This window comes from Scyliorhinus canicula, chromosome 21 (genome assembly GCF_902713615.1).
Source record: "Scyliorhinus canicula chromosome 21, sScyCan1.1, whole genome shotgun sequence".
Lineage (NCBI taxonomy): Eukaryota > Metazoa > Chordata > Chondrichthyes > Carcharhiniformes > Scyliorhinidae > Scyliorhinus > Scyliorhinus canicula.
The window spans coordinates 70,876,487-70,904,320 of NC_052166.1; the positions used below are offsets into that span (position 1 = coordinate 70,876,487).

General features: G+C 49.1%; 1 protein-coding gene across 1 annotated transcript; it reads left to right on the plus strand.

Annotated features, from left to right (window-relative positions):
• The first annotated feature begins 404 nt into the window (after positions 1 to 404).
• agpat2 (1-acylglycerol-3-phosphate O-acyltransferase 2 (lysophosphatidic acid acyltransferase, beta)) lies at positions 405 to 27,054 on the plus strand. The gene is made up of 6 exons (XM_038782615.1): positions 405 to 718; positions 12,961 to 13,094; positions 20,460 to 20,635; positions 23,484 to 23,579; positions 24,673 to 24,745; positions 25,402 to 27,054. The coding sequence occupies exons 1-6, from the start codon at positions 555 to 557 to the stop codon at positions 25,551 to 25,553; spliced, it is 795 nt and encodes a 264-aa protein (XP_038638543.1). The 5' UTR covers positions 405 to 554; the 3' UTR covers positions 25,554 to 27,054.
• The last annotated feature ends 780 nt before the right edge of the window (positions 27,055 to 27,834 follow it).

Genomic DNA, 27,834 nt, shown 5'->3' on the forward strand with positions numbered 1-27,834 from the left:
GGGATGAAGCCGGGATTTGGGATCCGGCAATGGGATGAAGCCGGGATTTGGGGATCCGGCAGTGGGGTGAAGCCGGGATTTGGGTACCGGCAATGGGATGAACCCCGGATTTGGGGATCCGGCTGTGGGATGAAGCCGGGATTTGGGATCTGGCAGTGGGATGAAGCCGGGATTTGGGATCTGGCAGTGAGATGAAGCCGGGATTTGGGATCTGGCAGTGAGATGAAGCCGGGATTTGGTTCCGGAAGGAGGCTGATGTTCCAGAGCTGGGCAGCAGCCTGGGCTGTGGTAGGCGCTATACAAATGTAAATGTTACCAAGGGAGCCACGTGACCTCCGCCTGAAGAGGTCACGTGCCCAGTGCGCCTGCGCGTCAATGACTCCCGGAAGCAGCGGCTCTGAGACCGAGAGGGCGGGAACCCGGAGCGGGAACCGGAGACACCGACACCCGGAGCGGCACCGGAACTGCGAGGCTCCGGGAGCAGGCACCCGGGAGCAGGCGAGCCCCCGGCGGAGGAGGCGGGACAGGCCCCAGGCCTCGGGCTCGGCTCGGCCATGGCGCCGCTCTGGCTGCTGCTGCTGCCGCTCCTCCTGTGGCTGCTCAGCTCCGGATTCCGCTATTATGTGAAGATGGGATTTTATTATTCCTGGATCATGGCGCTGGCCGTGCCGGTCATCCCGGTCTGTCTGCGGAGAGGCCGCGATGTGGAGAACATGAAGTGAGTGAGGGGGTGGGAGCCCCCAGAAATCATCCAAACCCCCAGAAATCACCCCACACCCCCCCAGAAATCATCCAAATCCCCCAGAAATCACCCCACACCCCCCCAGAAATCATCCAAATCCCCCAGAAATCATCCAAATCCCCCAGAAATCATCCAAATCCCCCAGAAATCACCCCAAACCCCCCAGAAATCATCCAAATCCCCCAGAAATCACCCCACACCCCCCCAGCAATTACCCCACACCCCCAGAAATCACCCCACACCCCCCAGAAATCATCCAAATCCCCCAGAAATCATACAAAATCCCCCAGAAATCACCCCAAAACCCCCCAGAAATCACACAAATCCCCCAGAAATCACACAAATCCCCAGAAATCATACAAATCCCCCAGAAATCATACAAATCCCCCCAGAAATCATACAAAGCCCCCAGAAATCATACAAATCCCCCCAGAAATCATACAAAGCCCCCCAGAAATCACCCCAAGCCCCCCAGAAATCACCCCAAGCCCCCCAGAAATCACCCCAAGCCCCCCAGAAATCACCCCAAGCCCCCCAGAAATCACCCCCAAGCCCCCAGAAATCACCCCAAGGCCCCCCAGAAATCACCCCAAGCCCCCCATACAATCACCCCAAGCCCCCCAGAAATCACCCCAAGCCCCCCAGAAATCACCCCAAGCCCCCCAGAAATCACCCCAAGCCCCCCCAGAAATCACCCCAAGCCCCCCAGAAATTCACCCCAACCCCCCAGAAATCACCCCAAGCCCCCCAGAAATCACCCCAAGCCCCCCAGAAATCACCCCAAGCCCCCCAGAAATCACCCCAAGCCCCCCAGAAATCACCCCAGAAATCACCCCAAGCCCCCCAGAAATCACCCCAAGCCCCCCAGAAATCACCCCAAGCCCCCCAGAAATCACCCCAAGCCCCCCAGAAATCACCCCAAGCCCCCAGATCACCAGATAAGCCCAGAAATCATCCAGAAACCATCTCCAAATCAATCCCAAACCATCCACAAATCACCCCAAGTCGCCCAATCCACCCAGAAATTCACCAATTCATCCAGAAAGCACTCTCAAATCATCCTCAAATCACCCCATCACTTAAATCATTCACAAAGCCTCCAGAAATCATGCCAGTCCCTCAGAATTCCTCCAAATTACCCACATAATCACCCAAAAATCACTACCAAATCATCTGGAACACACCCCAAATCATCCATAAACCCCCATATCACTCCCAAATCACCCAGAAATCACCCCCCAATTCATCCCCAAATTCCCCATAAATGACACCCAATCCCCCAGGAATCCTCTGAGTAATCCACATAATCAGCCAGAAATCACCTCAAAATTACTCAGATCTCTTAGAAATTGCTGGTCCCTGAGAAGTCACTCAAATTCCCCCATAAATTACCTACTTTTCTCAGAAGTCACCCCAATATCATCACCCTGAAATACCCCAGATCATCATGCAATCACCCAGAGGTCTGAAAAAATCACCTAGATGTCTGAAAAAATAACCCAGAAATCACCCCCAAGCCACCCCCCAAAATCACCACCACTTCCAAATCAGGAAGTCCCCCCTGTAAAAAGCTGCATCGTTTACATACTGGTTTATGACACTCGAGCAATTGTGCAAATTGAACCTGCTGTCCTGTGTGTTGGTCAGTATCTGATAATTGACTGGCCAGGAGCCTGGCCTGTTGCTGTCACGTGATCAAGGTGAAGCCTGTTTGAAATTGTCTATTTGCTGATTTTGCAATTGAACTCTTCCAGACTTCTCTCTTTATTTGAATGTTTCCCTGCATAGAGTGGGGTGATGGGGGAGAAGGGAAGGGTAAAACTACAAGATATTAATGGTAAATGGGATCCAAAGCAGCAGGTCTGCATGTGAGGAGAAGGTAGAGGTTAATAGGATGAACAGGCAGGGCCAGTCTAACAACTACAGAGGGGAAAGGAAGTGTAAAAAAATCAAAATATAAAGGAGACTGTGGAGTGAAAGTTGGGATGAGGCTGAGTGTTATCAGAGATTAATAAAGGAGGTCAGAATGTGTGAAAAGCACAGTGCACGAGAGGTAATTATACAGGCCCGAGGAAAGAGTTGGCCCAAGTGGAGTGGACACACGTAATTGAGGGTAAGGACCAATGGTGGCTCTTCAGTTAGATATTAAAAACATCTCAATTAAAGTATATTCCAGAGAGGAAGAGGAATTGTAAAAGGGGGAAGTTTCATGGCTAAACAAGGAAGTCAAGGAGGAAGTCTGCACTGTAAATTCTATGATTATGATCTATGAAGGCAATAACGTAAAGGCTATACCATACTGCAAAAGCTAGTGCTAAACCGGAGGATTGGGAGAACATAGGTTCAGCAAAGGCTACTAAAAATAAAATCAAAACAGCTAAGATGAACTACGAAAGGAAACTAGCACAAAACATAAACACTGATGCCATAAGTATATAAAGAGGAAGAGAATAGCTAAAGTAAATTTTGACGCTCTAGAGCAGTGCTTCTCAGTGTGGTACGCGTACCGGTGCCGGTACGCGAGCCATCGTCTGCCAGTACTTGGAGTGTTTCCAGAAAAGAAAGATTGGCTTATTTCGCTCACCGGTCCCTGGCACATTGAAAAAAAAAACTGCCAGTCCGCCACACCAGATAGTTTGAGATGCACTGCTCTAGAGGATGATACTGATGAGGTAATGATGGGAAACACAGATGGCGGAGATACTGAACCAATATTTAGCCTCTGTCGACATGGTGGAAGATAATAACATTTTTCCTAAAACTACAGTTAATTCAGAGGAACTTGGTGTAATAACCATCACTGGGGAGACGGTATTGAATCAACTGATAGGATTAAAGGCAGATACGTCTCTGGGACCTGATGGCTTGCACTCTAGGATTTTAAAGGAGGTGGCAGTAGAGCTAGAGGATGCACTTGCTATGGTATTTCAGAATTCCCTGGATTCTGGAAGGGTCCCAGTGGATTGGAAACACGTTCAAAAAGAGAGGGAGGCAAAAAGTAGGAAACTATAGACCAGTTAGCTTGACCTCTGGTGGGGAAGTTGCTGGAATCAATCATTAAGGAGGAGATGACAACATTTGGAAAGACAAAGCTCAATCCACCATTGTCAGCTTGGTTTTATGAGGATTTGTCATACTTGACAAACCTGCTTGAGTTCTTTCACGACATAATGGGAAACACAGATGGCGGAGATACTGAACCAATATGTGCTGTACTGTTCTATGTTCTATAACCTGGGAGATGAATAATGGGGAACCTATGGATATGGTATATCTAGACTTCTAGAAGGCGTTTGATAAGATGCCGCATAAAAGACCTGATCCAGAAGGTGTGATTGCAGGGTATTGGGAGTAAAGTCCTGGATTGGATTGAGGATTGGCTGACAGACAGAAAGCAGAGGTTGGGATAAATGGGGCCTTCTCTGGCTGGCGAAGTGTAACCAGCAGGGTGCCGCAGGCGTCAGTAATCAGACCTCAACTGTTTATAATCTATATAAATATTCTGCCAGCAGGGATAGACTAACATAGCAAGTCAGGAAATTATATTGGGGAAATTGATGGGATTAAAACCCGATAAATCCCCAGGGCCTGATGTTCTGCACCCCAGAGTACTTGAGGAAGTGGCCCTAGAAATAGTGGACGCATTGGTGATCATTTTCCAGCATTCTATAGACTCTAGAAGGGTTCCAATGGATTGGAGAGGAGCTAATGTAACACCACGTTTTTAATAAAGGAGGGAGAGAGAATGGGGAATTATAGACTGGTTAACCTGACATCTAACCTCTAATTAGCCTGAGGATGTGACCAGTAGAGTGGACAAGGATGAACCTGTAGATGTTGTCTATTTTGACAAGGTCCCACACAGAGATTAGTTAGCAAAATTAAAGCTAATGGTATTGGGAGTAATGTATTAATGGTGATAGAGAACTGGTTGGCAGACAGGAAGCAGAGAGTGGGAATAAACGGGTCCTTTTCAGAGTGGCAGGCAGTGACCAGTGGGGTATCACAGGGTTCAGTGTTGGAACCCCAGCTGTTCACAACATACATTAATGATTTGGATGAAGGAACTGCAATATCTCCAAATTTGCAGACGTCACTAAGCCAGGTGGCAGTGTGCGCTGTGAGGAGGATGCAGAGAGGCTGCAGGGTGACTTGGACAGGTTGGCTGAGTGGGCACATACTTGGCAAATGCAATATAATGTGGGTAAATATGTGGTTATCCACTTTGGTGGCAAAAGTAGGAAGGCATAGAATCATAGAATTTACAGTGCAGAAGGAGGCCATTCGGCCCATCAAGTCTGCACCGGCTGTTGGAAAGAGCACCCTACCCAAGGTCAACACCTCCACCCTATCCCCATAACCCAGTAACCCCACCCAATACTAAGGGCAGTTTTGGGCACTAAGGGCATTTATCATGGCCAATCCACATAACTTGCACATTTTGGACTGTGGAAGGAAACCGGAGCACCGGAGGAAACCCACTCACACGCGGGGAGGATGTGCGGACTCCGCACAGACAGTGACCCAAGCCGAGAATCGAACTGGGGACCCTGGAGCTGTGAAGCAATTGTGCTAACCACTATGCTACCATGCTGCCCTATTATCTGAATGGGGCAGTTTAGGAAAAGGAGAAGTGCAACGAGACCTGGGTGTCATGGTGGAACAGTCACTGAAGGTTGACATGCAGGTACAGCAGGTGGTGAGGAAAGCCAATGGCATGCTGGCCCTAAGCGAGAGGATTTGAGTATAGGAGTAGGGATGTCTTGCTGCAGTTATACAGGGTCTTAGTGAGGCCACGCCTTGAGTATTGTGTGCAGTTTTGGTCTCCTAGTTTGAGGAAGGTTCTTGCTATTGAGGGTGTCCAGCGAAGGTTCACCAGACTAATTATGGGATGGCAGGACTGACATATGAAGACAGACTGGATCGACTGGGCTTGTACTCACTGGAGTTTAGAAGAATGAGAGGGGATCTCATAGAAACATATAAAATCCCAATGTGATTGGACAAGCTAGATGTGGGAAGAATGTTTCCGATGTTTGGGATGTCCAGAACTAGGGGTCACAGCCTAAGAATAAGGGGTCAGCCATTCAGGACTGAGATGAGGAAGAACTTCTCTCAGAGAGTTGTGAACTTGTGGAATTTTCTCCCACAGAAAGCTGTTGGGGCCAGTTTGTTGGATATATTCAAGAGGGAGCTGGACATGGCCCTTGCGGCAAAAGGGATCAAGGAGAGAAAACGGGAGTGGGATACTGAATTTGCATGATCAGAAATGATATTGAATGGTGGTGCAGGCTTGAAGGGCCAAATGGCCCATTCCTCCACTTATTTTCTATGAGAGGTCACAGATAAAGGTTGAGAGGTAGTAGATTTAAACTGAGATGAGGAGGAACGACTCGCAGAGGGTGGTGAATTTGTGGAACTCGCTGCCCCATAGTGCAGTGGAATCTGAATCATTAAGTGGTTTCAAGAAAGAGATATATTTCTGATTTTTTGAAAAACAGCTAAAGGGATATGGGGATCAGGGAGGGAGATGGATTTGAGACCTGGAAGAACATAAAACAATACAGCACAGTAAAGGCCCTTCGGCCCACAATGTTGTGCCGACCATTTATCCTAATCTAAAATAACCTAACCTACACCCCTTCAAATAACTGCTGTCCATGTGCCTGTCCAAGATTAGCTTAAATGTCCCTGTTGAATCTGATTCTACCAGCGCCGCTGCATTCCACGCAACCACCACTCTCTGTGTAAAGAACCTACCGTACATCTCCCCTAAAATTATATCCCCTCGTGACAGCTATTTCTGCCCTGGGGAAACGTCTCTGGCTATCCATGCCTTTCATCACCTTGTACACCTCTAGATTTGGATAAATGGTTGGCACAACATCGTGGGCCGAAGGGCCTGCTCTATGTTCTATAATCATTTGTAGTTTGCGGTCTCTCTGCTGTTACAGGGTGTAGAGTGCTCATTTGAAGGGTTGTTGCAGACTCGATGGGCCGAATGGCCTCCTGCTCTGTAGCTATTCTATGAGGACGTAAGGCTACAAGAGACTGGTGTTAAGTGAGTCGACAAAGGTCTGGCAAATTGTGTAGAACAGGGGTGGGCAAACTTTTCTGTGCAAGGGCCACATTCAGAAATTCACAATTTTAAAGGGTTGCATAGTGTATTAAGTAAAATAATTAATATTTAAAATAGCCAAAATAAAAGGTTTTAAAAAAAAAGCAATTAATTTTTATTAATTAATATTTTAAAGTAGAAACTTCACATGAAACACATGTTGTGCCGAGCAATGATCACCCTACTCAAGTCAACGTATCCACCCTATACCAGTAACCCAACAGCCGCCCCCCCCCCCCAATTAACCTTAATTAAAAAAAAAAATTCTTTAAAAAAAAAATTAACATTTTTTTTATGACTTGATCTTGGTGGGCCACATAAAGACCTTTGGCGGGCCGCATGCGGCCCGCAGGCCGTAGTTTGCCCACCCCTGGTGTAGAACATGGCAAAATGTCCAATTGTCTGTTTTGGCAGGAAGAATAAAAAATACCTATTTACTTAAATGGTAAGAAATTACTGAGCTCTGGGTGATCTGGGGGCTCTAGAATATGAATCAAAATAGACCAGTATGCAGGTACAGCAAATAATCAGGCAGCTAATGGAATATAATCAATTGTTAGGAGAAATAAATACAAGAGGTAGGGAGATTAGCTTCAGTTGCACGGGGTACTGGTGACACCACTTTTTTATTACTGCCAAAATGGACAATTTCACATCTAAAAATAATAATCACATTACATTTTGCCAACCAGAAAATGACCCATTTATGTCTAATTTGTTTTCTTATTTTTTTAACTGTATTTTATTCCAAACTTTTATAAAAGTCTAATTTGTTTTTTATTAGCTAACCAATCTTTTGAGTTTCCAGGCTAATGGAACCGTCCCCAAATTTAGGAAACTTTGGAAAAACATAAATCCTGAGGGGTATTGACGGTGGATGTGGAGAGGATGTTTCCTCTTGTGGGAGAATCTAGAACTCGGGGTCACAGTTTAAAAATAAAAGTTCGTTCATTTAAGACCAAGATGAGAAATTATTTGAGGGTGATGAATTTATGAAGCTCTCCATGTAAAGCTGATGGAAGCAGAGTCTTTAAATATTTTTAAGGCCGAGTTCAATAGATTCTGGATAAGCAAAGGGGTGAAAGTTTATGGGGGTAGGTGGGAATGTGGAATTTGGCTTACAATGAGATCAACCACAACATTGAACAGCGAGCAGATCAGGCTCGAGGGGCTGAGTGGCTCCTGCTCCTAATTTGTATGTGTACCATTGGAACTGCGGAAGGATTTTACAGCTAATGAAGGATATTTGAAGTGTAGCCCCTATTGTAATGTTCAAATTTAACTCATTTAGTTTTTTGAAAATTGTATTGTTACAGTAGTTAGGTGGGATTGGAATATATTTGCAAGAAGTCTAAATTATATACATACTTTAAAAAAAAATTTAGAGTTCCCAATTAATTTTTTCCAATTAAGGGACAATTTAGCGACAATCCACCTATCCTGCACTTCTTTGGGTGTGGGGGCGAAACCCAATTTTATACATCCTTGATGGTGAAATGGATTGGCAGGTTGATGAATGAAAGGAAAGGTATTTTTGTTTGGTTTAGTCATTCTTGGGTTGGGGGAATGTGTTTTGCTGTCCTGGCTGGCCGTCCTATATTTTAACTTCATAACTGCATGAACCTGAGGTCATCTAAAGCCCTGGTGCCTAAATACTGACTTGTATCAAACCATCATTCATCTGTGTGGGGTAGGCAGGAAAAATGGAAACCACAATCGCATCAATCCCTGTGCTTATTGACCGACATCTCTCCTGGATAAGCAATGCCTTGATTTAAAAATTCCTACCCCCCCACTTTCAAAACCCTTGATAACATTGACCCTCCTCATCTACATTCACTTCCAACCCTTCAACCTTCTGCCCTCTAAATCTGGCCTCTTACACATCCCCAATTTCCATCGCTCCACCATCGGTGGTTGTGCCTTCAGCTGTCTGGGCTCTAAACTCTGGAATTGCCTTCCGAAACCACTGTGCTTCTCGACTGCTCTTTCCTTCAAGATGCTCCTTTCAAACCTACGTCTTTGACTCAACGTTTGGTGACCTGTCCTAACATCTCATGTGGCTCGGCGTCAGATTTTATTTAATGTTTCTGGTGTGAAGCATCTTGAGGAAATTGACTTGTTTAAGGTGCTTTAGAAAGGCACTTTCTTGGATGTTGCTAACAGGGATCTAAAACCAATTTTTGTTAGTTCCTGATTTTGGGAATTGACCATCCAGATTTGCAGATTTTATCAATCGTGGGTGTATGAAATGGTGAAGTAGAGAGCAAGGTACTTGCAGAGGACATATTTTGTAAATTGAACAGAATGCTGCCAATAAGATTTTAACGTGGGGAATAATATGTTTGAATATAAGAATGTCAATGGAGTACAATGAGAGGAGAATGGAGATTATCAGTGAGAATTTAGGGATTTGCTAAAGAGAAGGTTCTGGGGAAACTGAAAGGTCTGAAGGAGGATAAACCACATGGACCGGATGGACTACACCCCAGGGTTCTGAAAGAGATAGCTCCAGAGATTATGGAGGCATTGGTGGTGATCTTTCAGGAATCACTGAAAACAGGAAGAACATAAGAACATAAGAACATAAGAACCAGGAGCAGGAGTAGGCCATCTGGCCCCTCGAGCCTGCTCCGCCATTCAATTAGATCATGGCTGATCTTTTGTGGACTCAGCTCCACTTTCCGGCCCGAACACCATAACCCTTAATCCCTTTATTCTTCAAAAAACTATCTATCTTTACCTTAAAAACATGTAATGAAGGGTCCCAGAGGACTGGAAAGTGGCTAATGTAACATCACTGTTTAAGAAGGGAGGGAGGCAGAAGACGGGAAATTATAGGCCGGATAGAACATTACAGCGCAGTACGGGCCCTTCGGCCCTCGATGTTGCGCCGACCTGTGAAACCATCTGAAGCCTATCTGACCTACACTATTCCATTTTCATCCATATGTCTACCAGTGACCACTTAAATGCCCTTAAATTTGGCGAGTCTACTACTGTTGCAGGCAGGGCGTTCCACACCCCTACTACTCTCTGAGTAAAGAAACTGCCTCTGACATCTGTCCTATATCTACCACCCCTCAATTTAAAGCTATGTCCCCTCGTGTTGGTCATCACCATCCGAGGAAAAAGACTCTCACTGTCCACCCTATCTAACCCTCTGACTATCTGAGTCAGGTTAGCCTGACTTCGGTCATTGGTAAGATTATAGAGTCCATTATTTTTATTTTTATAAATGTAGAGTACCCAATTCATTTTTTCCAATTAAGGGACAATTTAGCGTGTTCAATCCACCTATCCTGCACATCTTTGGGTTGTGGCGAAACCCACGCAAACACTGGGAGAATGTGCAAACTCCACACAGACAGTGACCCAGAGCCGGGATCGAACCTGGGACCTCGGCGCCGTGAGGCTGCAGTGCTACCACTGTGCCACCATGCTGCTCCTAGAGTCCATTATTAAAGATGAGATCGCAGAGTACTTGGAAGTGCATGATAAAATAGGACTGAGTCAGCATGGCTTCGTCAAGGGGTGGTCATGTCTGACAAATCTGTTTGAGTTCTTTGAGGGGGTAACAAGGAAGTTAGACCAAGGAGAACCAGTGGACGTGATTTATTTAGATTTCCAGAGGGCCTTTGACAAGGTGCCACATAGGAAACTGTTAAATAAGTTCAGAGCCCATGGTGTTAAGGGTAAGATGGATAGAGGATTGGCTGACTGGGGATAAAGGGGTCTTTTTCAGGATGGCAGCCGGTGACTAGTGGTGTACCTCAGGGGTTGATGCTGGGTCCACAACTTTTCACAATATGCATTAATGATCTGGAGGAAGGAACTGAAGGCACGCTTGCTAAGTTTGCTAAGATGATACAAAGATCTGTAGAGGGGTAGGTAGTATTGAGCAAGCAGGCAGGCTGCAGAAGGACCTGGACAAGATAGGAGAGTGGACAGTGAAGTGGCAGATGGAACACAATGTGGAAAAGTGTGAGGTTATGCACTTTGGAAGGAGAAATGGAGGGAAGATGCTAAGGAAATCAGAAGCACAAAGGGACTTGGGAGTCCTTGTTCACGATTCTCTTAAGGTTAACGTGCAGGTTCAGTCGGCAGTAAGGCAAATGCAATGTTAGGGTTCATGTCAAGAGGGCTAGAATACAAGACCAGGGATGTACTGAGGCTATACAAGTCTCTGGTCCAACCCCATTTGGAGTATTGTGAGCAGATTTGGGCCCTGTATCTAAGGAAGGATGTGCTGGCCTTGGAAAGGGTCCAGGGGAGGTTCACAAGAATGATCCCTGGAATGAAGAGCTTATCATATGAGGAACGGTTGAGGACTCTGGGTCTGTACTCGTTGGGAGTTTAGAACGATGAGAGGGGATCTTATTGAAACTTACAGAATACTGAGAGGCCTGGATAGAGTGGACGTGGAGAGGATGTTTCCACTTGTAGGAAAAACTAGAAGCAGACGACACAATCTCAGAGTAAATGGACAATCCTTTAAAACAGATGAGGAGGAATTTTTTCAGCCAGAGGGTGGTGAATCTATGGAACTCTTTGCCACAGAAGACTGTGGAGGCCAAATCACTGTGTCTTTAAGACAGAGATAGATAGGTTTTCGATCAATAAGGGAATCGGGGGTTATGGGGAGAAGGCAGGAGAATGGGGATGAGAAAAATATCAGCCATGATTGAATGGTAGAGCAGACTCAATGGGCTGAGTGGCCTAATTCTGCTCCTCTGTCTTATGATTGATTATCATGGCCAATCCACTTGACCTGCACATCTTTGGATTGTGGGAGGAAACCGGAGCACCCGGAGGAAACCCACGCAGACACGGGGAGAACGTGCAGACACCGCACAGACAGTGATCCAAGGCGGGAATTGAACCTGGGACCCTGGACCTGTGAAGCAATTGTGCTAACCACCATGCTACCGTGCTGACCTTGTACTATTGTATGATTCAGTCACCCTCACTTTTCCATTCTGTCTGTGCACCACAATCACATCCACTCCCCTTGCTGACCCCAAACACTGGAGGATGACCTCTGTGTTTTGCTATTTGCTGACTTTGTGTTTTAACTTTGTACCTCTGCTCTACTGTTAAGATTTCTTCAAACCTTTCTCTAACTGTTTTATTTATTGTTTTGTGGGATGAGGATGTTGCAGGCAAGGCCAGCTCATCTCTAATTGCTCTTGCACTGAATGGCTTGCGCGGCCATTTCAGAGAGTCAAACATATTGCTGTCGGTCTGGAGTCACATATAGGACAGACCGTGTAAGACAGCAGATTTCCTTCCCCAACGGATGTTAGTGAACCAGATAGGTTTTTACAACAACCAATGATAATTATCATGGTAACTGATCCTAGCTTTCAATGCCAAATTTTTGGATCACTCTTTCTATCCACTTCGTCATTCTGATTTCCTTCTGCCAAGGAAAGCTTTTCAAATTTTCCTGAATATAGACAAGTGCTGTAGAGAGGCAAATCCAACAAATATTTGTCCCATCCTGGGATCAAATATCAGGAAAAGCAATGAAAGGTCACTGCCCTCCTTTTCTACATTTGGATTTGATCGTTGAAATTAACTGCAATCTGTTTGCCATCATTTTTTAATGGGACTTGTTTTTTTATGCTTTGAATATGTTGAATTTGCTGCCAGTAAGATTGCAGCTATCAGATATTGTCTTTGTCAGTTAAACAAGAGGGCACACCTCCAACAAGATCATAAGAAAGAGGAGCAGGAAGAGGCTATTCAGCCCTCCAGCCTGCTCCACCATTCAACATCATGGCTGATCAGATCATGGCCTTAACTCGACTTTCTGCCTCTTCCTATAACTCATGACTCACCAATAGTTCAGGAACATGTACAATGTAATTGATGAATTTTAATTATCAAAGCTTTAACGAGCATTTGTATTATCCTGAAAAATTGTGAATTGGGTTAAGGGTTACTTGCTGTGTAACTGTGGGGTTTATCAAGGAGAACTTGCTTGCAAGCTATAGAATTTGTTCGGGGTGCCCCTCCAATCTGATTATCTGATGTATCAATTTCTCCAGATTCCATTTATTTTAACCATATTTCTTGCTTTATGTTTTTGTTCTAGAGTAGTCCGCAGTGTTTTGCAACACATCAAGAATTTGTATGGTATTAAGCTTGAAGTGAAGGGATTGGAAAATCTGGATGCTAAAGGTCCATATGTCATCATTTCCAACCACCAGAGCTCCCTGGATTTGATGGGTAAGGATGAGCCTTTGAGTGAGTTGTGTACTTGCACTACAGATTAATGTTGCTTAATTCTGGTTGTGTTTGGTGTTGGCAGATGGATTTTGCAATGATTTGGGTGTTTAAGGAAGGCTGCTTCCAATGGAGCATACTGACCTTTGGCTGCAATTAAGATTCCCTCCATCATTGTCTTTGGTATTTTGACTAATAAAGCTGAACTTGCAGGTTGTTGAGCTTTAGGTGGGACAACAGTTGAGCCTGATCTCCCTGCTGGATACAACTCCAGCATCCCGCAGAACTACAGTAAGTCCCCACTTAACGTTGTCCTTGTGAGAAGATCAGTCATAGAATACCATTAATGTTACAATGTTCGCAATAACAAGTTTCCATCAGGCTTTCTGTTCTGTGGCCTGCACAAATATCCCCATCCTCAATGATGGAGGAGCCCAGCACATCTGTTCAAAAGATGAGGCTGAAGCATTTGCAATAATATTCAGCCAGAAGTGCCGAGTGGATGATCCATCTTGGCCTCCTCCAGAGCCCCCAGCATCTCAGTTTTCAACCAATTTGATTCACTCCACGTGATAGCAAGAAACGGCTGAAGGCATTGGATACTGCAAAGGCTATGGCCCCTGACAGTATTCCAGCAATAATACTAAAACGTATGAAATCCTACCAACTGTCCTGGTTTGAGACAATTCACACCTCTTTAACCTGGGATTACCCCTCTCTCTGGATCTGTAAAGACTTAATTACCAGCAAATGCTCGCATTCGAAGCATTCTGTTGCATCTTTGACTTTGTCTATATATATATATATATGTTTCTGGAACATATCTCTTCATTTACCCGAGGAAGGAGCAGTGCTTTGAAAGCTAGTGACTTGAAACAAACCTGTTGGACTTTAACCTGGTGTTGTAAGACTTCTTACTGTGTACACTTGAGATAATGAAGCTTGAATCTTCATAGAAACCTGAGACTGGAGAATACAGGTGAGACGTTTATGCCAATAGCTTTCTGCTGTTCATTCTTTCACCAGCCCAATTAACTCTTTAACAAAACAGAAGCTCCAATTTGTGGTGCAATCATTGTATCCAATTTTGGACGTTTCTAAAGTTGGAATTTTTGTCACTTCTAATAAAAACGGAATAAAAATCTGGAAAAAAAAGAGAATGGCGGCCACGGTCTGGTTTTAAATGTGAACGATGTAGTCTTCCCACCAGAAGCTGTGGCGGAGAGCAGGTCACACGCCTGGCACCTACAGTGATGACACACGCCATGTACATCTGTGATTTTGGTGCTGAATCATGGAGGAAAGATTCCGCTATTTTCTAGCTGCCAACAAGCAAGGCAGCAGGACTGTGAAGAACGGAAGATTGATTGTTTTGTTTTAAGGAAGAGAGGGCCAGAGACACAAACAGACTAGAATCTCACAACTGAATCTGCTGGACAGAGCTGCCAGGAGAGTCCCCGGCAGGACAAATCAGTGCTAGTGTTAGCTCGGTACAGAGATCTAGGGCCTCGGGTGCACATACAGCAAAGAAAATACCGAAATCAGGAGCAAAGCAGCAGGAAAATGGAGGTGTTCCTTTGTTAATTCTATAATTGCAACTCAGAATGCAAAGTCCCAATGTGTCCTATATGCAGGAAAGTTTTTGCAAGTGAGAGTTTAAAACTCTCAAAACTTCAAAGGCATTTGAATACAAAGAATAGAGAGTTAGAGGACAAACCTCTTGGTTTTTAATCATTGGATGCAGTGAGAACTTAAATCATCAGCTGAAGTCCTTATCAGAAATGTAACATTGAATGACAAAATAAGTGAGATCGTGAGGACCCAGCAGGCTCACCTGTCATACTAAATGTAAACATAAATGGTGGGTCGCGAGAGGTCGGCCGGCGTGGGTCGCGAGAGGTCGGCCGGCGTGGGTCGCGAGAGGTCGGCCGGCGTGGGTCGCGAGAGGTCGGCCGGCGTGGGTCGCGAGAGGTCGGCCGGCGTGGGTCGCGAGAGGTCGGCCGGCGTGGGTCGCGAGAGGTCGGCCGGCGTGGGTCGCGAGAGGTCGGCCGGCGTGGGTCGCGAGAGGTCGGCCGGCGTGGGTCGCGAGAGGTCGGCCGGCGTGGGTCGCGAGAGGTCGGCCGGCGTGGGTCGCGAGAGGTCGGCCGGCGTGGGTCGCGAGAGGTCGGCCGGCGTGGGTCGCGAGAGGTCGGCCGGCGTGGGTCGCGAGAGGTCGGCCGGCGTGGGTCGCGAGAGGTCGGCCGGCGTGGGTCGCGAGAGGTCGGCCGGCGTGGGTCGCGAGAGGTCGGCCGGCGTGGGTCGCGAGAGGTCGGCCGGCGTGGGTCGCGAGAGGTCGGCCGGCGTGGGTCGCGAGAGGTCGGCCGGCGTGGGTCGCGAGAGGTCGGCCGGCGTGGGTCGCGAGAGGTCGGCCGGCGTGGGTCGCGAGAGGTCGGCCGGCGTGGGTCGCGAGAGGTCGGCCGGCGTGGGTCGCGAGAGGTCGGCCGGCGTGGGTCGCGAGAGGTCGGCCGGTTGGTAAAAATGTTTGAAAACACAGTTCTGCATCACTGGCTAAAGTTCTACTTCCATGTTCCTGATCTGATTTTCACCTATCTGATCCTACTGCTGGGCTCCCATCCTCCTGCCACATTAGTTTAAATACTCACCAACAGAAATAGCGAAAGCCCCCATAAGGACATTGGTCCCATCTCTCCCTGGGTGCAAACTGTCTGTTTTGTACAAGTCCCACCTTCCCCAGAGCCGGTCCCAGAGCCAGGAATCCGAATCCCTCCCGGCTCCACCATCTCTCCAGCCAGGTGTTAATTTGCGCTGTCTAGCAGGGATTAATCCTGAGATTACTACGTTTGAGTCCTGCATTGTAATTTATTTCCTAACTTCCTGTACTCCGTTTGCAGGTCCTCACCCCTTTGTTTACCCATGTTGTTAGTGCCAATGTGAACCACAGCCACTGGCTGTTCACCTTCCCTCCCCAGGCTTGCAGCTGCTAGTGATGTCCCGGTCCTTGGCACCAGGCAACATGCCGTCCTTGATTCACATTTGCAGCCACAGAAGTGTCTGTCTGTGCCCCTAACTATTGAATCCCCTATCACTGTATCCTTGCCACTCGTTTTCCTGCCACCACTCTGTGAGCAGCAGAGCCATCCATGGAGCCGTGAACTTGGCTGTTGCTGCTTTCCCCTGAGAGACCCCCCCCCCCCCCCCCAAATCCCCAACAGTATCCAATGCGGGATATCTGTTTGAGAGGTAGATGACGACAGGAAATTCCTGCACTCCCCGAGTCTTTTACTGTTCCTGCTAGTCACCCATTCCTCTTCCTGTGTAATCCTCACCTGAGGTGTCACTGCCTCGTTAAACATGCTATCCACAACTTCCTCAGCATCGCGGATGTACCACAGTGTGTCCACCCACAGCTCCAGCTTCACAATTTGGTTAGCTAGAAGCTGCATTTGAACACAGCTTCTGCACACATGGTCCAGCATTCCTCCTTTCCCACATTGTGAAGGCGGAGTACATCACGGGTCTGCAGTCTCCTGCCACAACATCCTTCTCGATTAAGCTAGTTATTCCCTTTAAAAAGTTTAGGTTAGGGACCTTATTTAGGTAGGAACCTTGTTTCTTACCAAACACTTGGATTATAATTGTAAAGTACTATTCTATACTCTTTTTTAATGATGTGGAGATCATTCACCTGAGGAAGGAGCAGTGCTCCGAAAGCTAGTGTTTGAAACAAACCTGTTTAACCTGGTACTGTAAGACTTCTTACTGTGCCCTTTTTTTTAGTCCCTACCGGGTATTCAGCAACTAATTCCTTTCAAAGATTGAAAATATTCACTGGGACTTATTCACCAACCAGCTGCTTTGGTTGGTTTCACATACCTTCTGAACCAGCGTTTGTTGATTACGCTTCCTCTGGTTGAGCACCGAGTCTTCTGCAATCCCTTCCTCGGTTATGGGTATAATTGCACCGTAATTATTTCCTAGCTCTAACCAAATAGATTGTATTGATTCCTCCAGGGCATCCCCTCTCTCTAGTACTATAGTGTACTCCTTGATCATTAATCTATCTCCCTTGCTTTCTTTCCTTCCCATCGTTCCTGGATAACTTGTAGAATTATAACATGGTTACAGCCCAGGAGGTTATTTGACCCATTATGTCCATGATGGCTCACGGCAGAAGCCATGCACCTCTTGTCACTACTGCCTTTTCCCAATAGTCCTTCGCTTTTTGCCTTTTCAGGTAGTGATCGAATTCCAATTGGAACATGGGTGGTTGAGAGATGATTCCATTGCAAGCTATTTGAAATAACGAAAGGGTTCACACCAATGGTGAAGCATTGTTTCCAATTGCTTTTGAGTCAGGAATAAGGAGATGAATTGCAGAATCACAGTGCAGAAGAGGTGTACAGACACACGAAAAACATCTGACCTACCTACCTACCTAATCCCATTTACCACCACTTTGCCCATAGCATGGAATGTTATGATGTGCCCCCGTCCGTGCCCCGGCCCCGCCCCTGTCCGTGCCCCGGCCCCGCCCCCGTCCGTGCCCCGGCCCCGCCCCTGTCCGTGCCCCGGCCCCGCCCCTGCCCCTGTCCCGGCCCCTCCCCTGTCCGTGCCCCGGCCCCGCCCCCTGTCCGTGCCCCGGCCCCTCCCCTGTCCGTGCCCCGGCCCCGCCCCTGTCCGTGCCCCGGCCCCGCCCCTGTCCGTGCCCCGGCCCCTCCCCTGTCCGTGCCCCGGCCCCTCCCCTGTCCGTGCCCCGGCCCCTCCCCTGTCCGTGCCCCGGCCCCTCCCCTGTCCGTGCCCCGGCCCCTCCCCTGTCCGTGCCCCGGCCCCTCCCCTGTCCGTGCCCCGGCCCCTCCCCTGTCCGTGCCCCGGCCCCTCCCCTGTCCGTGCCCCGGCCCCGGCCCCTCCCCTGTCCGTGCCCCGGCCCCGCCCCTGTCCGTGCCCCGGCCCCTCCCCTGTCCGTGCCCCGGCCCCTCCCCTGTCCGTGCCCCGGCCCCTCCCCTGTCCGTGCCCCGGCCCCTCCCCTGTCCGTGCCCCGGCCCCGCCCCCTGTCCGTGCCCCGGCCCCGCCCCCTGTCCGGGCCCCGGCCCCGCCCCCTGTCCGGGCCCCGGCCCCGCCCCCTGTCCGTGCCCCGGCCCCTCCCCTGTCCGTGCCCCGGCCCCTCCCCTGTCCGTGCCCCGGCCCCTCCCCTGTCCGTGCCCCGGCCCCGCCCCCTGTCCGTGCCCCGGCCCCGCCCCCTGTCCGGGCCCCGGCCCCGCCCCCTGTCCGGGCCCCGGCCCCGCCCCCTGTCCGGGCCCCGGCCCCGCCCCCTGTCCGGCCCCGGCCCCGCCCCTGTCCGGGGCCCGGCCCCGCCCCTGTCCGGGCCCCGGCCCCGCCCCTGTCCGGGCCCCGGCCCCGCCCCTGTCCGGGCCCCGGCCCCGCCCCCGTCCGGGCCCCGCCCCCGTCCGTGCCCCGGCCCCGCCCCCGTCCGTGCCCCGGCCCCGTCCGTGCCCCGGCCCCGCCCCCGTCCGTGCCCCGGCCCCGCCCCCGTCCGTGCCCCGGCCCCGCCCCCGTCCGTGCCCCGCCCCGCCCCCGTCCGTGCCCCGGCCCCGCCCCCGTCCGTGCCCCGGCCCCGCCCCCGTCCGTGCCCCGGCCCCGCCCCCGTCCGTGCCCCGGCCCCGCCCCCGTCCGTGCCCCGGCCCCGCCCCCGCCCGCGCCCCGGCCCCGCCCCCGTCCGCGCCCCGGCCCCGGCCCCGTCCGCGCCCCGGCCCCGGCCCCTGTCCGCGCCCCGGCCCCGGCCCCTGTCCGCGCCCCGGCCCCGGCCCCTGTCCGCGCCCCGGCCCCGGCCCCGTCCGCGCCCCGGCCCCGGCCCCTGTCCGCGCCCCGGCCCCGGCCCCGTCCGCGCCCCGGCCCCGGCCCCGTCCGCGCCCCGGCCCCGGCCCCGTCCGCGCCCCGGCCCCGGCCCCTGTCCGCGCCCCGGTCCCGGCCCCTGTCCGCGCCCCGGTCCCGGCCCTGTCCGCGCCCCGGCCCCGCCCCTGTCCGCGCCCCGGCCCCGCCCCTGTCCGCGCCCCGGCCCCGCCCCTGTCCGCGCCCCGGCCCCGCCCCTGTCCGTGCCCCGGCCCCGCCCCCGTCCGTGCCCCGCCCCCGTCCGCGCCCCGGCCCCGCCCCCGTCCGCGCCCCGGCCCCGGCCCCGTCCGCGCCCCGGCCCCGGCCCCGTCCGCGCCCCGGCCCCGGCCCCGTCCGCGCCCCGGCCCCGGCCCCTGTCCGCGCCCCGGCCCCGGCCCCTGTCCGCGCCCCGGCCCCGGCCCCTGTCCGCGCCCCGGCCCCGGCCCCTGTCCGCGCCCCGGCCCCTCCCCTGTCCGCGCCCCGGCCCCTCCCCTGTCCGCGCCCCGGCCCCTGTCCGCGCCCCGGCCCCGGCCCCTGTCCGCGCCCCGGCCCCGGCCCCTGTCCGCGCCCCGGCCCCTGTCCGCGCCCCGGCCCCTCCCCTGTCCGCGCCCCGGCCCCTGTCCGTGCCCCGGCCCCTCCCCTGTCCGCGCCCCGGCCCCTCCCCTGTCCGCGCCCCGGCCCCTGTCCGCGCCCCGGCCCCGGCCCCTGTCCGCGCCCGGCCCCGGCCCCTGTCCGCGCCCCGGCCCCGGCCCCTGTCCGCGCCCCGGCCCCTGTCCGTGCCCCGGCCCCTCCCCTGTCCGTGCCCCGGCCCCTCCCCTGTCCGCGCCCCGGCCCCTCCCCTGTCCGCGCCCCGGCCCCGGCCCCTGTCCGCGCCCCGGCCCCGCCCCTGTCCGCGCCCCGGCCCCGCCCCTGTCCGCGCCCCGGCCCCGCCCTGTCCGCGCCCCGGCCCCGGCCCCTGTCCGCGCCCCGGCCCCTCCCCTGTCCGCGCCCCGGCCCGGCCCCTGTCCGCGCCCCGGCCCGGCCCCTGTCCGCGCCCCGGCCCCGCCCCTGTCCGCGCCCCGGCCCCGCCCCTGTCCGCGCCCCGGCCCCGGCCCCTGTCCGCGCCCCGGCCCCCGCCCCTGTCCGCGCCCCGGCCCCTGTCCGCGCCCCGGCCCCGCCCCCGTCCCCGCCCCCGCCCCTCAGAATCTTGGGAATTGAGGATTATTGCAAGAAAAGGGAAAATTGGAATTTCCAGCTCAAGCTGAAAAGAACATGGAAAATTACAGGTAATTATAACAGGATGTTAAAAACATAACTGAAGGACATTGTATATGCAGAGAAATCAGGAATTACAATAGAGTACCAGGTAATGTGTAACATGGGTCTCGGGCTAAATGGCCTCCTATGCTGCAATATCTATGAATATTATTAATTTCTTCCTGTACAGTAAAACGTCACCTGCCCGTCACCTCCTATCCAGTATCTCAATGTACGGAAATCATTGTGATAAGTTTTGTTTCCCAGGTATGATGGAGATCCTCCCTGATCGCTGTGTTGCGATTGCGAAGAAAGAGCTGATGTATGCGGGCACAGTTGGGTTAGTTTGCTGGCTTGCTGGCATCATCTTCATCAACCGGCAGAAAAAAAGTGATGCGAAAAGTGTGATGGCGGAGGCTGCTCAGACCATGCTGAAAGAGAATGTAAGTAAAAAGTTAATTTTCTTGATTCTAAATGTACAGTGCGAGCCAATGCAAACAAGGCAAACCTGATTCAGATTAAACTTGCCCAGTTAGCAGTATTTAATGAAGAATTTACAAATGTAAACAAGGCCATCAGTGTAATGAATGCAACAAAAAATTGTACAAATAGCTGAATTACAACGAAAGAAACCTGTATAGCTCAAAACAAATTGGAACCATTGGATTTTTAAAAAAAAACTTGTGCTTGTGTCTGCAATTTGTGTCACCACCATGTCACTGATCGGAACATAGGTGCAGGAGTAGGCCACTCGGCCTGCCCTACCATCTAACTGATCCTCCTACCTCAACACTCTGTTTCCGCGCTATCTCCGTATCCCCTAATGTCATTGGTATCGAGAAATCTATCAATTTCCACTTTGAACATACTCAATGACCGAGTCTCCACAGCCTTCTGCGATGAGAATTCCAAAGATTTACCATCCTCCTCATCTCAGCCCTGAATGGTTTACCTTTTATTGTGAGACTGTCTCCTGCTTCTAGGCCTCCAATCAGGAGAAACATCTTTCCTGCATTTTTCCCTGTAAAAACTTTGTACACTTTAATGAAATTACAATAATATACAATATAGATTATTCAATGATATTCTAACCACCTTGCATTCTCCACTTATCTTTATACCCATTTCCACACCGTTATTCCTCCATCCTTTCCCTAGCTCTAGGCTCAAACCTGGTCAAAGGCAAAGTTTATATATTTTTTTATTCTTCCATGCGGTGTGGGTTTCACTGGCAAAGTCAGCATTTGTTGCGTATTTCAGAGGGCGGTATAGAGACACCACATTGCTGTAGGTCTGAGTCACTCGTAGGCCAGGTGGGTTTTTATGACAATCGATGATCGTTTCGCAGGTAATACTGAAACTAGCTTTATATTCCAGATTCTTCAACTTTCACCAGCTGCCGTGCAGCAATGTCCACAGAACATTAGCTTGGGCCCAGATTACCAGCCCAGTGATATTACCGCTGCGTCACTATATTCTGGGGGAAATTTAAAGTTACTAAGTAATTACAGGCCATTTGACCCACTTGAGCTGCCTCCTCGTAAATCCATCTATGCTAGTTGTAATTCACTGACTGACCACAAGGCGCCTCAGTATACAAGTGGGCAGCACGGTAGCATAGTGGTTAGCACAATTGCTTCACAGCTCCAGGGTCCCAGGTTCGATTCCCGGCTTCGGTCACTGTGCGGAGTCTGCACATCCTCCCCGTGTCTGCGTGGGTTTCCTCCGGGTGCTCCGGTTTCCTCCCACAGTCCAAAGATGTGCAGGTTAGTTGGATTGGCCATGCTAAATTGCCTTTGGTGTCCAAAATTGCCCCTCGTGTTGGGTGGGGTTACTGGGTTATGGGGATAGGGTGGAGGTGTGGGCTTGGGTAGGGTGCTCTTTCAAAGAGCCAGTGCAGACTCGATGGGCCGAATGGCCTCCTGCACTGTAAATTCTATGATCCTTGTTTGGCAATTCTATGAATGTAACTCGGGTGACGCCTCAGACTGGATTGAGGAAGTTGGCGAGAGGTTGCATGTGCATGATCTTACTGTTGTTCATCTGTTGCTTTGGATATAGTTTACCCACAGGTAATGTTAATAAATTGTTTAGAGCTTTAGCTACAAGTGTTCTTGTAATGTTCATCAGGCTATCTAACAAGAACATTTCACAAGTCACCTCTACTGACTCATTGTGGTATTGTTTGAGGTTGTGGTTTTTTTCTTTTTGGGTTGTGGGGGTGAGACCCACGCAGAGACGGGGAGAATGTGGAAACTCCATACGAACAGTGACCAGGTGCCGGGATCGAACCCGGGTCCTCTGTGCTGAGGCAGCAGTGCTAACCATTATGTCGCCATGCTGTCCTTGTTCATTTTCTCTGTAACCAGCACTGCAGCTCCACTGCCTTATCCTTTTTGCCTGTCCTCCTAAATACTGAATACCCTTGGGCATTCAGTTCCCATGCCTGGTCACCATGTCAGCGTAATCTTGATTGTATCATACCCGTTTACGTTTATTTGTGCGATAGTTAATCCGCTTTATTGCGAATGCTCCGTGAGTTAATGCACAAAACATTTAAGCTTGTCTTTTTAACATTATTTGCTTCCAGTATTTTTCACTGTGACCCTGTTTGAATCTGGCCCTTAGTTTCTCTGCCTGTCACTTTTCTTATTCCTCTTTCTACATTTTGTTTTTGTCCTTGTTTCCTCCGCCTCTGACTCCTTGCCTAGGTTCCTATCCCCCTGCCATTCTAGTAAATGCTCCCCCTAGGACATCAGTTCTGATCTTACCCAGGTGTAACCCGTCCAGTTTGTACTGGTCCAACCTCCCTCAGTCCCAATGCCCCAGGAATCTGAAACCCTCCCCTTCACACCATCTCTTCAGCCACATATTCATCCTGTATATCCTGCTATTTCTATTCTGACCAACACGTGGCACTGGTGGTAACCATTTCATCATTACCTTTGAGGTTCGACTATCCAACTTTCTTCCTAACTCCCTAAATTCTGCTTTTAGGACCTCCATCCCTGTTTTTACCTATGATGTGTACCACGAGCACTGGCTGTTCACCCTCCCCCCTCCAGAATATCCTGTAAATGCTCCGAGACATCCCTGACCCTAGCACCAGGGAGGCAACATACCACCCAAGAGTCTCATTTGCAGCACAGAAATGTCTTTCTATTCCCCTTACAATTGAATCCCCCTATAACTATTGCATTGCTGCACTTTTTAACCCCGCAAACTGAGGGCTTTGCTTTGACTTTTAGCTTAACAATATTCTTTACTGATGTCACTTTTGATCCCCTCCAGATCCGATTGTGGGTGTTTCCAGAAGGGACCAGGAATCATGATGGTAACATGCTACCTTTTAAACGAGGAGCTTTCCACTTGGCAGTGCAGGCACAGGTAAAATCTGTTTGAAATTGATCAACGTGCTGCAGGGGGGTGAGGTTCAGATTGTGTAGAAAGCAAAGAAACTTCAATTCAGCATTTAGTTGTCCAAACCTGTTCCTTGTACAATTAGTTCTCATTGAGCGTTAGCATATTTCACTTTCACATCAGTAAGTAAATGGGGGCTGTAATCTTGCTGTGCATCGTGAGGTTTGGGAGAGGGTAGACACGAAAGGATGAGTCAGGCAGTGGGAGGTCAGGTGGTTGAGGGTAGAGAAAGGTGACATCCTGGAGGTCAGGAAGGGGGGAGACCACAATTCAAGGTTTGGAGAGACAAAGAGGCCAGAACTCTGAGGGTGGGTGTAGTGACCAAGAGGATTCAAGGAGTGAAAGGTTTGGGAAGTTGAATCTGCAGTGAGCAGGAGATACTCCAAGTAGAAAGTTACATTTTCTTCTATATTTTTCAACTTATTTTAAGTTATTTAATTTACCAATGTAAAAATTTAGCAATGTAAAAATCTTTAAACTGAATCGGGTAAAAGGTTTTAATATTTGTTACTTTCTAATGAGGAAGTTCCTACACAGCCCAAAAAGAGTTTTAACATTGATTCAAAAAGAGTTTTATCATTGTTGATTCCTTTGGGAGCCACTGTTTCGACGTTTAAAATAAAAAATTAAAGCAAGCAATGCTGGAAAATATCAGCAAGTCTGGCAGCATCTGTGGGAAGAGTAAGAGCCCAGATGACTCTTCAGAGCTTTTGCATTTATTCGGCAGGACGCTTGATGCTCTGAATGTCATATTGAGATCATGGAGCAATGCCGAGGTCCATTATCCCTTTCATTCTGACTAATTTTTTTCTATTTAGAATCTGTGTTACTCTGATTTATTCTTTCTAATGACACCTGCAGTCTTTTTCCAGGTCTAATGACAAGTTAAATCTGAAATGCTGTCAGTTGCAGAATCTTTCTTTGTACATTTCCGATTTGACTTGGTCATGGGTATTAAACTTCAGGGAAAGTGGATACTTCATCCCTTTGAAGGGCAAAGGAAGCAGTAGTCCAGCCAACAATGATTATTGAACTGTTTCATCAAATCTGCTGTTTTCAGGTTCCAATTATCCCAGTCGTGTTCTCCTCTTACAATGACTTCTACAACAGAGCAGAGAAAAGGTTTACTTCTGGTATGTATCTGAACCGGAGCTTTGTCATCTTGCCTGAAGAAGGCCCATTTCAGTCCTTTCTTTGTCTCGGACTCTACAGTTAATCCCTGACTATAAGTGTGCAAGTTTTTAAACTGCATTACTATGGTGGAGTCAGCTGCCTGAATAACGCCTCCTGCCCCTCATAACGCTTCCACACAAATTGTTTTTGCATCCATCGCGTTACAGCCGTCATGAGTTTGAAATCTTGTTCCTCGACTTCCCCTTAACCTTCCAAATGACTGATTCTGTTCCCTTAACATATCTTCAAAACTCCTTTGTTTCAGAGCTGGATTGTCCTGCTTATCCTGCCAGCTCTTCAATCTATCGGATTTTATAACTACAGTTAACCACCAACACTTGGGCCTGGTCTTTGAAGTCTTTCGCCGCATATAGAATAAATTGTGTAAACTTAATGTCCCGGAAAGAGTTCCCTGACAGGACAGTGGAAGCAGATTCAATAATTTTCAAAAGAAAGTTGAATAAATACCTGAAGGGGAAAGGAACATGGTAGGACATTGAGGGAGGAATTGATTAATATTGGATGAGTATATTGAGGGTTAGCAGCCTCCCAGCTGTATAAGTGAGGCAGCAAATTTCTCCTCTTCTGATGTGATGTGCCTTTCTTTATTTTCCAGGTAAGTGTACAGTTAAGATTCTTCCTCCTTTGGAAACTCGTGGTCTGACAACAGACGATGTGCCAGAACTAACAGAGAAAGCGCGGGATCTGCTAATGGCCACATGGAATGAAATCTCTGCTCCTGTCCTCAAACTGAGTGGAGCCAAATGAAATCACAGTTCACCGATCTGTTGATGAGTGTTTGCGTCAGTGATGTCTGCGCTGGGGTCTATACTGATGCTTCAGATCGTCTAATGCGAGGTTTACACTCAATGAATTTTCATGAAACATTAGGAATTCCTCACTGATCAGTAAGATGCTGTCACTTGCACCATGTGGTAGTCTCTTGCTGCACAGCATGGGCACGAGATCCCAACCAATCAATTTTGTTCCTGAGGTGGGATGTCTTGCTTGTAAGTAATAGGAAGAAGGCAGATGCTCTGTGAACCGTTTAACTGCTGTTGGTTCTACTCGCCAGGTGCTCCCTCCCTCAGGCTGTTTTTCATTCATCACCTGAATACAGTTTGTCTTCCTGTTGTGCCCATAAACAAATTTCAGCGCCAGAGATTGATCAGAAGTCTACATGTAGATTGAGGAACCAGATTGAAAACGATTGCTGCCATTCTCATCCTCTAATAAAGTAACACTCCACAATGACCATAAGCCTGATCAGTCAGACTTCCAAACATCAGGAACATTGTTTTAGAACTAGATGAGTTTTGTGTGGAGACAGAGGCCATTAAACACATTCCGCATCTTTTCCTGAGCAGGCCTCATTCCCTTTCCTGTTCCATTTGCTGCTTATCCAGGAAATTAGTGAGTGTTGGTATATACCTTACTGCAAGTGAGGCAGAGTTACTGCTCCAATCCGCACTTGCCTTGATCCTATCAATATTGATCAAGTGCTTTCATCCAAATGTATTTCATTGTTAAATTAGCTATAATGTATTTTTTGAGGTGAAGATGTCTTAAGCTTTGCAGGAGGCAATTTACCAGCATTGAGGTAGTTGCTGTTTGCATAACTGATGAGCTAAAGTCATATTGAGTTTCTGCACCAGGGTCGGGACCTGATGTAAATTCCAAGTCTCAGTATTTCCAACAATCTAAATGTACAGAATTTGACCTGCTGTGAACGTATCCAAACTTAACTGTACAACATTTATGGCACTAAAAATGAACACTAACCTCTCTCCAATCCAGCTACAGACCAAATAAGGCCACCAGGTCTGTAATGGTGACTCCCAAGTATCAGTGTTTAGGGCCATGAATATTGTTTTGCAGCTTATTTTGCCGTATTGGTTTTGAATGTCAGTTTCTGTATCATTCGCAGTTGTCTGGGTAAAATATTAAATAATGCTGCATGTAAATGTAATTAGCATTGCATTGGGCTTTTATGTGAGAATATTTGATCTTTTAAAGTTGCTATTTTCAAACAACTTTTGAATAAATATTTAGCTACCATTTCATCTCTCGCAAATCTCTCTTCCCCAATAACTATTTAGTTTTTGTCTTAATTCTGTGACTGCGGATTTATGAACAATGTAATCATTTGGACAATGATGTTTCAAGAGGTGGGAGTAATTACAAAACATTTAGAGGGATTTTATCAATGATTGTCTGATAGGTTGCCATACTTGATGTAAAATAAAAGACCAGCAGTGTTTCAAAATGACTTTGCCCTTTCTTTGCTCAATTGCAACAGCATCTCCTATTTCACACACTTGAATTGACATTGAACTGGGTCAAATTCTATACACATTGGTAAACAATTCACACCTTGTTTGCTTTAAACATTTGGGAGGTTGAGACGATAGCAAAACCCCACTCACTTATTTACAGCTCATCAATAGATGTTCACTGATATCCCACAGAAAGGGACTGTAGTTACACATCAAACACATTCTCTGGTATTCAACTTTTTTCTTTGGGTGTAATATCTGGAAGGAAGAATTGTTTTTAAGAGCTATTTCCATCTTGAGTTGGGTGGAAAGCCTGCGCACAATAGGCTATTTGGTGGAAACATAGAAAATAAGTGCAAGAGTAGGCCATTCAGCCCTTCGAGTCTGCACCACCATTCAGTATGATCATACAAATTCAGTATCCCACTCCCGCTTGATCTCTTTAACTGCAAGCTCCCTCTTGAATATATCCAACGAACCAACCCCAACAGCTTTCTGAATTCCACAAGTTTGCAACTCTCTGAGCGAAGTTCTTCGCCATCTCAGTCCTGAATGGCTTACCCCTTATCTTAGGCTGTGACCCCTATTTCGGGTCGTCCCCAACATAGGGTGCTCTTTCCAATGGCCGTTGCAGATTCGATGGACCGAATGGTCTCCTGTACTGTAAATTCTATGATCCCAACAGTCCAGCGAGACGACCTTGTGTTGCCCAATAAAGTATTTTCTTTTATTTCCTTTTCTTTTCATGTACTTAAAGATATGTTGAGTTGCTC

Coding starts and splice junctions, on each gene's coding strand:
- agpat2 (XM_038782615.1), top strand. CDS start 555: ATGGCGCCGCTCTGGCTGCTGCTGCTGCCGCTCCTCCTGTGGCTGCTC. Junction 719..12,960: donor CGCGATGTGGAGAACATGAA/GTGAGTGAGGGG, acceptor TTTTTGTTCTAG/AGTAGTCCGCAGTGTTTTGC. Junction 20,636..23,483: donor AGACCATGCTGAAAGAGAAT/GTAAGTAAAAAG, acceptor GATCCCCTCCAG/ATCCGATTGTGGGTGTTTCC.